The 15,206-nt window shown below is 38.3% G+C and overlaps 1 protein-coding gene across 5 annotated transcripts in view; it reads left to right on the top strand.

The window, feature by feature from the left end:
• The window catches only part of Csmd3 (CUB and Sushi multiple domains 3), a 1,035,998-nt gene that overhangs the window by 901,951 nt on the left and 118,841 nt on the right, over window positions 1–15,206 (top strand). For all 5 annotated transcript variants that reach the window (XM_040730388.1, XM_040730387.1, XM_040730386.1 and 2 more), the window contains 3 exons: window positions 330–454; window positions 8,357–8,453; window positions 10,595–10,699. In XM_040730388.1, coding sequence (XP_040586322.1) covers window positions 330–454; window positions 8,357–8,453; window positions 10,595–10,699 — 327 coding nt within the window. The remainder of the gene's footprint in view (window positions 1–329; window positions 455–8,356; window positions 8,454–10,594; window positions 10,700–15,206) is intronic.

Below are 15,206 nucleotides of genomic sequence, written 5' to 3'. Positions count from 1 at the left end.
TGGTAGTAATTTAAAAACTACCTTTATTTGTATGTAATCATTGATTTATTTTATTTATTGTATTTTGTGTGTGAGAAATACAGTTAATGAATTTTAAAGGATAATAGCTAAAAGGATAATCATAATTGTGTGATTTTTATATATTTTCCAACAATGCTGTATAACTCATTTCTGTAGGTACTTTTGTGGTATGCTTGGAGTCTTAACACGTAATGGGATGTGGTTTTGTTTATAAGACTGCTGTGTGTTTCAGACTTTCTCTCTGACCTTTGTCTTATTTTAATCCTTTGCACTAGAATTAACTGACTTCCATGCTGTTTTACTTTCAGTACCCTGTGGAGGAATTTTAACTAAGCGCAAAGGGACTATTTTGTCTCCTGGATATCCTGAGCCTTATGACAACAATTTGAATTGTGTTTGGAAGATCACAGTACCAGAGGGAGCTGGCATTCAAGTAAGAACAGTTATTTATTTTTCTTATTTTTTCCTTTCATATTTGGAATTAAGATTTTCAGAAATCACAGAATGCATATTATGTTTTAAAGTTTAGCAAGTGGTTTGGATTGGCATCACTAAGTTTAACAGAAATATATTTATAATTTTCTACCCCGAAATTTTTTACCTGGAAAGAAAGCCCAATCCAGTTTGCAAGAAGACACACAACAATAAAAGCACAAACACACAAGCAAAGGTCTGCCACACACAACTGAATCATGAGGTAGGATAGCTCAAGGGGTGTGCATACCAGAGGTTTAGTTTGGCCACCCCTGGACAAGATTATACCCATCAGAGAAAAGAAGATGCTAAAGGTAAAACTAAATTATTCACAGGCATACCTCCAGTAACTTACTCCATCTGAATAGTCCAATGACTTATTAACCTTAAAGAGATTAGTCAATTGAAGAGTTTGGTGAACTCAAGATGCAATCACCTCCCAAGGATGTTTCTGAACCATTGCTGTTGAAGACCAAAATTTCACTACAGGAAACTGGGAGGACAATCTAAGAAAGACCCAGACAGTGGTTATTAGTAATAAGACATTACAATAAGTGACACAAAATGAAAATTTATATTTATAGACTACAAAATTCAAGGTTGTTAGATGGTTCAACAGGTTAACCTGCTTACATGGAGGAAGGAGATAACCAGTCATTACAGGGAATTTTATGGTTGCTATGTATACACTGTAACTCTATCAAAGTTTCAGCACACACACACACACACACACACACATGAACATACTGACGCATGTGCATGCACATGCTCTCACACACCCAGAAAATAATAATAAATAAACACACAAACAACATGATTTTTAAAAAGATTAAAGGCATGGAAGCATCCACTAGAGCATAGGCAACCTACTGGCCATCACACCCCTAAGGAAAAACTGACTCTTGTTTTCTTAGTAGCCATGTGTTTCTAATAACTTTGAGCCTGGGATGGAGCCTCAGGAGTCACCCCATTGGCATTACAGTCTTGAGTGTCTTGGTCGTTTTATAGATCTCATGCAGGGTAACTGTGGCTGCTTCGAGTTTATAAATGTGGTGATGTCTCCACCGTGTCCACAAGGTATCAAGTCACAGGGCTCTTCCCCATGCTCCGTCATTTGCATTTATTTTACCAGAGCTTTTGAAATGTCCGCCGAGCTTTGGGGGTGCAGTTGAAATACATGTCCCATCTACATTCATTCAAAACCACCGCTTTGTAGCTCTTCAACCAGAGGTAAAGTCTCTTTATGAATCGGTACCCACTGTAAAACCAGGATGCTTTGAGCACAGTCGAGAGCAGCAGAAACATATGGGCATAAAGATAGTTATTTAGAAGGCAGCTAGACAGCATGAGCATTTAGTAGAACAACAGGAATAGGTTCCCACCAGGACCATTGACCTCCCCTCCCCTGAGCTTTTGACCGGTTTCACAGCATCAGGCACAAACTCTCTCCCAGGGACAGGCCTCCAATCCTATCAGGAAATAGTAGATTACCCACTCACTACCATGCCAATATTGCAGCAGTGGGCACACCATTTCATTCTGGTTGGTACTGTAGCATGCAGAATACAGTGCTGAGTAAGACAAATGATGACTTTTCAGCATCCAGGGCCCTGCATGGCACGTTCCAGTACTATGAAAGCTACCCAGCGGGACGGAAGTTTACTAGTTAGTTTGAGATTGATTTCCTCTATGTCCTAGGAGCCAAAGCCTGCGGTGTCTTTTGATAGAGGGTTGGACCATCTAATTCTGTGATTAATCACGCACCCTGGCAATGACCTGTGCTGTTAGGAGGGGCCAAGGCAGTGGGCCTCCATGATTAGTAATCAGAGGGTGGTGTCCCATAGCTGGTTCTGAGATTTTGATTTAATAACTCGTGTTTTCTGGGGGCAGTATTGTTCTCACAGGCTGAATGCCTTTGATTGCATATATAGCCATAAATGCACAGAAAATTAGCTTACAAAGGAGTGGTTTTTCATAGTTTTTTTTAAATTAACGTCTTTAGTTTTAGTTAGCTTACCCTCTACCCTTTCCTAATTACACTTTTAACCCACAGCAAATCTCCTCTCTTCTAAGTTAATATCATGCCACGTGCATTCTATTATGCCTATGCCCTCTTTAAGGCATTTATACCTTCTTACTCTCATGAGCCTTTTCTGGATTTCTGCCAAACACATTGGAGAAAAAAACTAGAGACTCAACAAAGACATCAGGATTCTTCATCCCCTAGGTTGTACTCAGAGATGAGAATCACACAGAACTTTTATCCACTCATTAATTAATAAGGTTATGAAGGATGTCCTTGATTAGTAGTTATATGCTATCAGCTTATTCATTTTGATCCCCTCATAAAATGATAATCTTGAAAACTCGTATTTTTTTCTACCATCGTGTTCTGTTTTGGGAGTGGGGCTATAGTACCTCATGGTTCCAGTCACGCCGCTCTCCCATGAGCACCTGCATGATTCAGTCCTTAGCATTGTTCAGCTGTGCATTGAGACAACACATTGTAAGCCTGCAGATTCTCCTGCGGATCTGGAAGCACTCCTTCCCTCCTTAGTTCTTACAGCAACATTATTGTGGACTTTAATAACGTCCCCTCACCTGTTCTAATGTTCCTTAGGGTCCGAGGCACATGTATTTTAGGTTATTTCACCCTCTTTGCAGAGTCTTTGCTTCTGTGGTCTCAGTAACTTTTGAGAGATAAGAGAGCCTCAAATGATAACAGGTTACAAGAACAAAAGCAAATAGCAACAACAAATGAAACCGAAAGCTCACCCCCCTTTTTTTGTATGATGGACACAATTGATAGTGTTTGGACAAATATAGGAATCACACATCTCTAACCTCAGCTTTAGACTGTCTAAACTAGCAGCTTCATGTTTTCAGCTAAGCTTATTGTTAGGCTATCCAATAGTAACTTTATGATTTTTTTCATAAGATAATTCCCCCATCTTTATTTCTCTCAGGATGGCTCGATCTTCTCTCATTCTCTCTGTCATCCTCTGTATAAGGAAGTCCCCAACCCCATTCAGCTTTCCAGCCAGAAGTCTTGACTTTCATTTTGTCTATTATTGTGTATAGTAAACTGGGCCAGGCAGGGCTGTCTTTTGCAGGTCTCTATTTCTTTCCATTTGTCCTTTTACCACAAAAGATCAAGTGACGCTCATCCTTGTCTTAGACACATTCTTTTCTGTCTCTTCCAGACAAAGTGAATACCAAATCAACCAACCAACCAACGAATACCTCCTGAAAAATCAAACTGCATACTATCACTTTCTTCCTCTCAGTGCTCACATTTCATCACCATTTTAAATCCTCCACAGCAGGTGTTCCAGCTGTCCTCCGTTCTCATTTTGTGAAGTTTGTTATGTCCGCAACTTCCCATCTCTGTAACCGCATGGCATCCAGTTTCCTGTGGACACTGGGAATATTGTCTCCTGTCTTTGACAGTACCCAGTATCTCTCCTGATCTGCCCTCTCCTTACTCTCGTTTCTGTCCAAAATATATTTCTTTGATGAGCCTTCTATGACCTAGATAAAAGGGTTAAGTGCCCTCTTATGTGTTTTTATTCTAACCCAATCAGACTTTTCTGTTATCTGCTAATTGTCTGTAAGCTCTCGAGGGCAGTGGCCAAGACTGTTCCAGCAGCTACTGCAGGACCTGGCACTGCAAACTCAGTCAATAATTTTCAAGAAAATCAATGGACACCTCCTCAAGCAGTGGATGTGGAATGCTCTGGAGACTTAGCAGTACATAATGAGCTAATGAGATATCTGCAGTAAAACTGTTATGTGTCATTCGTGTCAGGCAAACACCCTCAAAACTCTACACGTCAGTGCCAACACAAATTCTTTACTTAGGAAGCGCTTTATTTAATGGGTCCACTCAAAAACAGAAGTCGACTTTAGCGGACTGTTTAGCAGTCTCATGGTGTGTCATATATATTGAAATCTTAAATATTCTTTTTTTTTTTTTTTTTTGGTATTTACGAGACAGGGTTTCTCTGTATTGTTTTGGAGGCTGTCGGTCCAGCCTGGCCTCGAACTCACAGAGATCCGCCTGCCTCTGCCTCCCGAGTGCTGGGATTAAAGGCGTGCGCCACCACCGCCCGGCGAAATCTTAAATATTCTAAAGGGCTGTTTAGCACCTTGAAATATAACTCCCCATATTGATGCTAGTTTAGGACATATCTCTAAATAAAAACCTTCATGATAAACAGGTATTTAATGCACCTCTTATGACTTACTGTTCTATAAATGACATAGAGGTTTAAGCAACATTTAATTTGGGGGATATGGAACTAAATGTGTATGCCTTAAGAACTATATGAATATTTAACCAATCAGATTTGGGTTGAAATAAGTTATCCCTTGGTAGAGAAAATTGGAAAAGAAAACCAGACAATAATTTATGATTGAGGGCCTTTGGAAAAACATCAATATAAAGATTAGTTTGTCTTATTAATATAATGTGATAAACATGTGGGGAGCAATAGATTTCTTTGTTTCTCCCTTTATTTTATCAGAGTCTACCACGGAGAACTCCCAAAGAACTATATTTAACAAGAAAAGATATATTAATGAAATTATGGGGAAATATTAGTCACATAATTATTAACATGAGTTTCCTAAGTTCTTGTGATTCCAGAGGAAAGTGATATTTGTTTTTTTTATCTGATAAACACATGGTTATTGTAATTAGAAACATACTGCATGTGTTAGTGTTTCCATTGCTGTGATGAAACACTGTGACCAAAATCAACTTGGGAAGGAAAGGGTTTATTTAGCTCATATTTCCACATTACTGTTCACCATCAGAGGAAGTCAGAACAGGAACTCAAACAGGGCAGGAACCTAGAGGCAGGAGCTGATGGAAATGACATGAAAGGATGCTGCTGACTGGCTTGCTCCCTATGGCTTGCTCAGCTTGCTTCTTCATAGAACCCAGGACTGCCAGCCAAGGGATGGCCCAACCACAATGAGCTGGACCCTTCCTCATCTATCACTAATTAATAAAATGCCTTACATGCTTTCCTATACCCTGACACTATGGAGGCATTTTCTTCATTGAGGTTCCCTCCTTTTAGATGATTGTAGCTTGTTTTAAGTTAACGTAAAACTATCCAGCATACTCCATCAAACAGCTAACCTGCTGCAATAGTGGACAGTTTACCCAATGCAAACTTCTCATGAGGCAGAGTCAAGTGCCTTAATTTTGTATTGTCTCCAATTTGACTTGGTGTCATTGTAGATTCTCAGGCATTTATTTGCATATCAAAAGAGAACATGGCCTGCTAATTTTTTTCTGGCCATTTCATCTCCTGCCTACTATAGTTTTATTACATCAAGCTATATGTGCCTAGAATCCCAGTGACAGATTGTATCACATTTCTACAAATACCATAGCAGATCACCCGTAAACCATTTAGCTATTTAACCACTTAAATATTATTTTCTCAATGAACTAGAAGTGCGGATCCCAATCTTGCTTCAGTATACAAACATCAAACTACCAGTAGATCCTCTCCTATTCCAGGTCTCTGGGGGAGTTCTCCTCCTACTGTCTCCAGCACTGAAGGGCAACACACATCCCTTGGTTTCTGGTCACCATAGTCTAATCCCAGCCTTTGGGGACACTTTGCTCTCTCATCCACTTTAAAATTTGTTTCAGTAGGTTTTTTCCCCCTTTGTATCTCAAGGTTTACCGTTTAGTCCCACATCCAAAAGATGCACACACACCCTTTTGCCAACACGTACATAAGGTAATATTTATAAGTTCCAGGGATCAGGATCTCTTGTTTCTGGGATATACAAAGCCAGAGTTAAACAACTCTTTATCCTCTTCTACTTGTAGTCAGCATTCCCGACGATGCTTATATTTTTTTCGTCTGCTTCTCTGTTCTGAGAAACTTGGAGGGGGGGCGGTAACAGGAAGTGTTCTTGAATAATTTGTCGCAGTCTCTGGTTTCCATCCCATGTAAGCACACGTGACACTGGAGGGTTTCTCTGGACCTCTTCTGCATCCGGTGTACACCACTCCTCTTTTCCGATCTCACTTCCTCCATTCCATTCAGTTCTGGACTTGAAGGGTGAGGGCTTGATTTTAGCCCCCACCCCCCCACTCTGCAATCCTTTCATAGAAAACCAAAGGCATAATTATACTTTCAACTGCACAGTTATTTTGCTAGTGTGTAGCTTTTAATGACTCGCTCTCTTCCTCCCTACCTTTCTCAGTTAAGATTCTGAGTTTTCCATTTATGGTACACATTAAGCTTTTGATACCCATTGTCTAGCTTAATTTTTCGTAAATCTGTAAATTAGACAACTCATTCGCGGTAACGTCTGTGGGCAGTTTGAAGCACAGAGAGATGACCAGCATCTCTGGGCTTGGAAACTTGTGTAGATACAGGTTGCCAGGCCCTTTCACACCCAGGGACCCTGGCTTGTGTTCTCTGTGTTCCTCCTTAAGCTTCACTCCCTGCTGTGTTGCTTCTAGTGGGCCATTCTCGTTTCCTCTGACATAAATACCCTCTCCACTGTGTCTAAATCCGATTACTGATCGTTCACTAGGTCCGGTTCATGAGATGACTCATCTGCAGTATCTCACACTCAATAATTTCCTGCCTTTGCGAGCTTCTCATTACCTTGAACTCAGATCAAGAGTCAACTCCCGCATGTATCTTTACAAGGCATTTTTAGCTCAGTACAACATGCATTATATATATTGCATACTATATATATTGTAGCATATATATATACATATATATGCATATATGTTACTCACAGAAATCCTTTTCATGGAGAAAAGTTCAGACAAGCATCAGGAGTAAATTACTGTTTAAGGAAGTGGTGGTTGGAGCTTTAATTCTCGCTCTTCTGGAACAGTGCATTAGATCAGGTGCCAGTCATGCAGGGCAGGATATCTCCTGCCATGTGGCAGTCACCCCTGGTACAGCAGTGCCAGCCTCCACTTGACTAGGAGAATGACAGGGAGGGGGGTTGTTTTGCAGAAAAGAACTATTTAATGAATGCAACTGTAACTATGGAGCAAACGAGTTGCTTAGACTAAAAGCAGACCCCAGATAAGGAAGGAAGACGACTGGATTCTAGTACATTTCTTCCTGTCTTCCTTCAAAGCTTTGAGACAGTCTCTGTAGAGCAGAATGGAATCCACAGTTGTGAGTTCGGTGGGTTCCTGGAAACTTCATACTGTGCCAAGTGAGGTACAACAAAGTAGCACATGTCTCTTTCTTTAAATAAATTTAATAGACACAGAATTGTAGCCCAGTATTTGCCTTCTCCACTTGAGGGAATTTCAAGGTGACTTCACGATTATGGTCACATTAATAAAAATAAGCTTTGGAAGATCCATATGAATCTGTCATAAAATATTGTTTGCAGCTGTCTGTAAACATTAAGGAAAAAAAGCAAATGGTTTTTATATATGGATGCAAATTCAAGGATAAGCCTACTGACATTTTATCACAAAGTCCTCTGCTTGTGAAGCACAAGTCTGTTTCTTTTCTAGCACCAAAGCAATGACCAAATTCAGAAGTGCTGTATTGCAAAGCATGAGTGTTAGCTTATTGCTTGGAACGTGAGTTTGAATTCCTAACACTGTAACCCAAAGGTGTTCAATAAAGATCTGTTCTGAGCTGGCGACAAGTGGCTTCCCTGTTATATCCATCATGCTTCTGTCATGCAAATCACTTCATGGAGACAAATACCACGAATGTCCAAGATCAGTTTTATTGAGTCATCTATCAGAGCCCACAATGCTGACTTCTCTCTTCTAGTGAGGACCTCTGGACTCATATCTGGTTAGCTATATTAATTCTCATCAGAAATTTTTATTTCATAGGTCCAAGTTGTGAGCTTTGCTACAGAACATAACTGGGATTCTCTGGACTTTTACGATGGGGGAGACAACAACGCACCAAGACTTGGAAGTTATTCAGGTACAAGAGGAATCTTAGACCATAAGAAATGAAAATATGATCAGCAATACAGAGCAAGAATGAAAAGAATTCCTACAAATTCCTTCAGATGTAATTTTGAGCCAAACAGAGTGAATTAAAGTTAAAAGAGGTTTTAAAATACTAAAAGTTGTGGTAGCGTGCCCATTTAAAATTTCCAGCATGCTGATTGTATTTTGGCAATATTTATTGATTTTTTAAGGTAAACAGTTATGATTCATTGATACTATGTGCACCCTAGTCTTAAAAATTAGGATAAAGACAATAAAAGTGATTAAAAACATGGCTATACTTTTGTTAATTATGATATTTTCATCCAGTGGAATATAGTGCTGACATTAAAGTAACTTCAGACTGAGTAACATGACAGATGCCATAAAGTACTGTTAAATGATCATAAAGAAAACATAAAATCACTTCTCTGCAATGAATACAGTTTTATAGAACTAATATATCTATACAAAATCATACTAGAGGGAGACACAAAATGAAATAGCCCACCATGTTATTTAAGACGTTGGATGGTTTTAAAAATCTTCTGTGAGATTTGCTAAGGTTCTAAAGATGATATGTGTCAGATTCTGAGTCTCTTCCATCACGTAGTGGGAGAAGTAAGAGTTTTCTTTTGGAATTTTTTACTAGTTATGTTTTAAAAGTTCTAGAAGGATACATACACACATTGCTAAATGGTGACCTTACTTTAGATAATGTATCGAAATAAGGATGAATGGCTTTACACCTTTAGGGAGGTCTTTAAATGGTAGATAAGCTGTTACTCAGGATCACTGATGAACAAAGGAAGTCATTACCGAGGGCGGAAGTGACGTGGCTTAAGCATAAAGAGCATGGTAGATACAGATTCAGCGAGAAGAGCAATTTATAAATCTTTGTGCATATATATGCATGTATGCTTTAAGGGCGGCATCACTGCTACTAGGTATACCGATGAGAAAGGTGACTAAAGGGGAGGCCACTGTCAATCTTCACACTAGCTGTGTGTGACACTGACTAACTTGTCTGACACCCCGTAATTCCAGCCCTCCATGGGACTCAGTATTGATTGAAATTTGCAGAGATTAAACTGCCAGAGGTTGTCCAACTACAGTTAGGTTGAGAGCAGGGCTCAGCTGGAGAGAATCCAGCAATGGAGAGTTCTTAATTACTAAGATCCGAGAAGACCTAAGGCAGATATTTTTTACCTTTCTGGTGCCTGTTTACCTCCTGCTTCTGTGAGAGTCAGGTCGGGAACAACTAAACACCAAGGTGCAGTCTATAAGAGATTCATCTCCCGGCAGTCCCCAGGATATCTTACACACACTTGTAGGAAGCAAATATAAAGTCATTATGAATGTTCCCAGGCTATCTGCAGCACTGACCACTCGTGATCTTTGGACTTTATCTCAAAACAGAAACGGCAGTTACTTTCAATGCTTGTCATTTGAGACTGGCTTGGATTCTTAAAATAGGCAGGAACTAATTTGTTCAGTCAGGTACTTTATACATTTAAATTCGATAATGGGATGGAGCAAGGTTCATTTGCTTCACAAGTTCAGAAGTCCATTATAATGTATCTGTTGAGGGACATGCTAATACAATTTCATAACTTTTTTTTGGAAAAGAAAATATACCATCAAAGTGTAAGAAATACATATAAAAATATGAAGTATCAAGTTTTCAGCCTGGTACAGAATTATGTATACATTCCATTAATAAAGGTGAATTCATGAATGTCTGCTCTGAGCCAATGCATTGTCTGACATTACAACGGCTTAAAGAATACATGAAAAATTTTAAATAAACTTTATTTGCAGTACACACATATGATATAGAAATCTCCATGAAATTCAAAATAGCTTTTAACCACACTGTTTATTTTTATCTGTTTCTAATTTGGGGGAGCTATCTGAAGTCATTTCACAGGTCTTTCTTCCTGGAGACAGGAACAGTGAAATAAAGTGGGGTCAAGGGGGAAATAGTTCTGCCAAGTTTTCCCAAATGTTTTTGAACAGTTCACCCTTTAAATTACAATGTGTTGTCTGGTTCCCAGTTTACCTATTCTCTCTATTGCTGCCATGAGATTTTCCCCCATGATCCTTGACCCATCTTCTGAATTGCCATTTCAGGGACCACAATACCCCATCTTCTGAACAGTACATCCAATAATCTGTACCTAAACTTCCAGTCAGACATCAGTGTCTCGGCCGCAGGATTTCACCTTGAGTACACAGGTAAAGGTAATTTGTGCTCTCTCTAGGAAAGGTAAAACAGGTTTCCTTCTATTCTCATTTATTTGACTTTTCTTTATCTCGTTTTATTTTTGTTCTTTAGATGCTTATTTGTTTTCTAAAGAGAGACAGAAAAGTTAGGGAACCAAATGGGAGGGGAGGTTGGGAGGACTTAGAGGAGCAGGGAGAGGACAAACCTTATGCAAAATGCATTGTCTGGGAAATATCTATTTCCAATAAAAGGAAAACCTGTAAACAAAACAAAACGAAACAGTAACAAGCAAAATATGCCATTGTTTTTATACAAATGACATCCACTCTCACAAGGCAAATATTCAGTCTGATCTAATAAATACTGTTTAAAATTTCAAAACATTCTAGTAATTCAATTGAAAAATGTATGTATAAGATGAAGAATTTTTTGCCAGAATTTGCATAGAGTCCTTTTTTTTCCTTTAATGTTGGAAGAAACATCATTATATTTACCATTTTAGTGAATTTATAAGTGTGCAGTACCCATAAATATATGGAATAAAGCTCTAGAATATACTCTTGTGAGCTGGGTGGTCGTGGCACACACCTTTAATCCTAGCACGTGGGAGAAGCATAGACAGGCAGATCTCAGTGGGTTCAAGGTCAACTTGATTCACAGAGTGGGTTCCAGGACATCTAGGACGGTTACACAGAGATACTTATCTTTCATTGTGAAACTGAAATTTTATGTTGGCTGATTTGTAATTGCCATTTCGGATTCTCATTTGTCCCAGCAATCACCATTGCACTGTTGCATTAAAAGTGGCTATCTTAGATGTGTCATGTAGGTGACATAACCCATATGTGTCCTTTTGCGATTGGTTCAGTTAATTGGCTAGGTCCACAGGGTCCTCTGTGCTGTGGCACACAGGGGATATTGACCATTGGCTACTCTGGCTAAGACTCTAATATCATGTTGATTAGAAGTGACAAGAATAACTCCGTGCCTTCTTCCTGATCTTAGAGGAACTAACTGCCTTCAGTTTTTCACTCTTCCATAAGACACCTCTCTGGGCCTTCCACATACAGCTTCTATTTGATGGCAATGAATTACTTGCACACCTTCTTGGCTGAGTTTTAAATTATGATGAAATAATGCCATTTTTGCATCCATTGTTAAAATTACTATGTTGTCATTCATTCGATAAAAATTGGTGTTACATGTGTTCTGTGTATTTTATTACAGCATCATTTCATGCATATAATAAAGTTAATTTGGTCCTTGTATATAGCTCTCTTAAAAGAGTGTTAAATGTATCCCTTAATGGTTTGTTGAACATTTTTGCCTTTCTGTTCAACAATCACATTTACTTTTCATCTCCTTTTCTTTTTTATGTATTTTTATTAAAACAATCTTTGTTTTTTTGCAAACCAATCCCAGTTCCCCCCACCCTACATCCACTCCTCAGAGAGAGTGAGGCCTCCCATGGGGAGTCAACAAAGTCTGTCACATCGCACTGAGTCAGGACCAAGGCCCTCCTTCCCTGTATCTAGGCTGTCATCTCCTTTTTTTGAGTTGTGTTTTTTGGCAATATAATATTTGTATCATTATGTGAATTTGGAAGTGTCCCTTCCTATGTAAGTTTGTGGAAGAGTTTGACAAGGTTTGGATGAGCTCATTGAATACTTTGGAAAATTCATTTGTCAAGATTTGTTTCTGGAAGGGTTAGGATTCAATGTCCTTCCTATTTATTGGTCTCTTAAGAGCCTCTATACTTTATTTTATTTTTACAATTTAGTCTTCAAAGGTTTTATGTTCTTAGTATTTTTTTCATTTTGTCTGGTTATTCAACATTTTTCGTGTAATTATTCCCTGTATTTTCTTATGTTCATTTACAAAATTCCTTTGCTATCAGCTAACATTGCTACCCCTTTTATAAAGAGAATTTGCAAACTGAAGGAAAGGTCGCTTTTAAATTAGTTGCTTTTCTTATTGCTGTGTCAAAATATGTAGCAAAAGTCACTTGAAGGTGTAAAAATCCATTTTGACCCTATATGTTTTTTACTTTTTTTAGTCAGTCATGCTGGTGGGGGAGACACATGGGCTTCATGGTGGTGGAAACATAAGCTGTTGTTATGGCAACAGACAGGAGAGAGCTAGCCCAGAGTCAGAAGTGGATACAAGTTGCTGGGCATGTCACACTGATAAATTTTCAACATCTAGGCTTCACATCCTACAGGTTCCACAACCTCCCCTAGCACCTGGAGATCTGGTGTCTAAAGACATTTTTTCTATGGCAGGCATTTTGCATTTGAACTTTACTGACACTGTAGATGTTTTGAGTTGGAATTAGAATAAGTGGCTTTTCTTCATATTGCAGTTTTTTGGAACAGCATTAAAAAACATAAAACACTAAGTCAAAATAAAGATGGTTAAGGCCTGTTATTTGCATAAACATGAGATGTTGCACTTATCCTACATCAAATGTATCATACATATAAGTAAGGTAATATATTGATCATAAGTGATTAATTCCTTTTACTCTAAAATGTATCCTTCATGCAGACAGGATTAGCCATACCACACAGCAGTATTAATTTAAGACATCATTTTGTCCTATAATGTGTCAAATTGCCGAGATTTTCGAAGCACTCAAAATCAATGTGTTTTTTAAATACATGAATTACTAGATCTAGTACATAAGTGTAGAAAGTATAAAATATATACAATTGACATATATCAACAACAATATGATAATACTGATGCTGATGTTTGTGGTAGAATTTAGCCAGTTCTATGCACATTTACCATTCATACAGGTCTATTTCTTGATAGTGCCTCTCTGTGTATTACTGCTTCCCCATGGCTTATGTTAAATGGTATTATAGAATAAAATTCCTAGTAGGAAAGTAGAGAGCCTGAAATGCCATGCAAGTACTTGGTTAAGACTAGTTAGTCCACTTAGGTCTCTATTATCTTAATATAAGAGAGAATCAACTTAACGAGAGAAGATGTTTATTTGGTTTACAAGTTAAGTTACCAGTTCTCAATGAGGCCAATTTTTTGCTTTTAGGACTCTACTAGGTATGCCAGTTGTGAATATAAGGGAATATACGGTAGACCATATACCTTCTACCTTATGGTCAGGGAGAAAAGGAAAGTAGAGGAAGAGCCTTGGATCCAAAAATCTTGAAGATCATGTGCGTGACACATAGGATCTTCATTTGGTTCACACCTCTGAAAACCCTACTAGGGTCTAAGCCTTTCCCATGGTGATGTTTTTGGAGGACAACAAGGGCTCAAACTCTAACATTCCTTAATCAGTGCTACAGTTATCCTGCTATTGTGACACTCAGAAACAGCATATGTATTTTCATTTAAAAAATACATGACAAATATGGAAAGAAGACTCATTCATTCAACCTGTATTCATTTTGAATACCTTTTCTATGACAGACACAATGCCCGGCACCGGATACATGAAGATAAGTATGGTTCTGCCTCCCTTGAAGAAATATTAGTCTAATCGATGAGGCAGAAAGGTTAAGAAACAGCATGTTGCTACTCCCATGCTGGTAGATGTATATGTAGAACAAAGTCAGAAGCAAGCGATCAACTCTATGTCGAAAGTTCACAGACTACTTCAGAGAAGGTGTCACCTGTGCCAAGTGTTAAAATCCAAGCAGAAGTTGCAGTGAGACAAGAACGGGAGGATATTTCAGTAGGAACAACTTCCCGTTCAGATGGAGGTGTGGGATATGGAATGCTAGGACAACCACATCTATTTCAGTAGAGCCGGCACGTAAGGGTTGAAGAAGCAGTAGTAACTTAGGCTGCTTCTAAAGGTGTACCTACCCTGTATACCACTGCAGGGGTTCAAGTCCAAAGCCACCATTCATTTTCTGTAGTCATGCATAATACAGAGCATTAGATTACCATATTCATAAGTAGCCTGAAGAAATGTATTAAGGATTCTGTATATGGTATTTGCACCTCTACGGTGTTATTAAGTGCAAAACAAATTATTTGTTTTTATATACAGTATTTTAAGATCATTTGTATTCAATGGTTACTGAAATAATCTTGCATTATATTTAGAATTATGGAAAATATTATTTTCCACAAATAAGGGAAACTGAGCTAGAATACAACAAATACAAATTGTATTCTCAGAGCTTTAAAGATTGACTAGTCTTGAGAGAAATGAATGAATAATGACTTTAAATGTCATAATTTTAGATCTTAAAAACCAGTATCTATGACAGAAAAAGTCATGTCATCATCGATGAACTTAAGCATTTTAAATACTGCTTTAGGAAGTGATATTTAGTGTTCTGTGAAGAGAAATGGGTAAATCACTTTCCTAGTTGTATGGAAACTTTTATCATGTGGATTATGCCCATAAACTGAAATATCAATGAATAGCAGTGCTTTCTACTTGACATTTATGGATCTGACTCCAGAATGAGACACAGAACTTATTGGTAAAGATTGGACATCTATACAAATCATGCATAAATCAGTCACATGCCATTG

Source organism: Mesocricetus auratus, unplaced genomic scaffold (assembly GCF_017639785.1).
Source record: "Mesocricetus auratus isolate SY011 unplaced genomic scaffold, BCM_Maur_2.0 Super-Scaffold_100023, whole genome shotgun sequence".
In the NCBI taxonomy this organism is placed as follows: Eukaryota; Metazoa; Chordata; class Mammalia; order Rodentia; family Cricetidae; genus Mesocricetus; species Mesocricetus auratus.
Note: the sequence above shows the minus strand (reverse complement) of the source record. Positions and strands in the feature narration are given on the sequence as shown.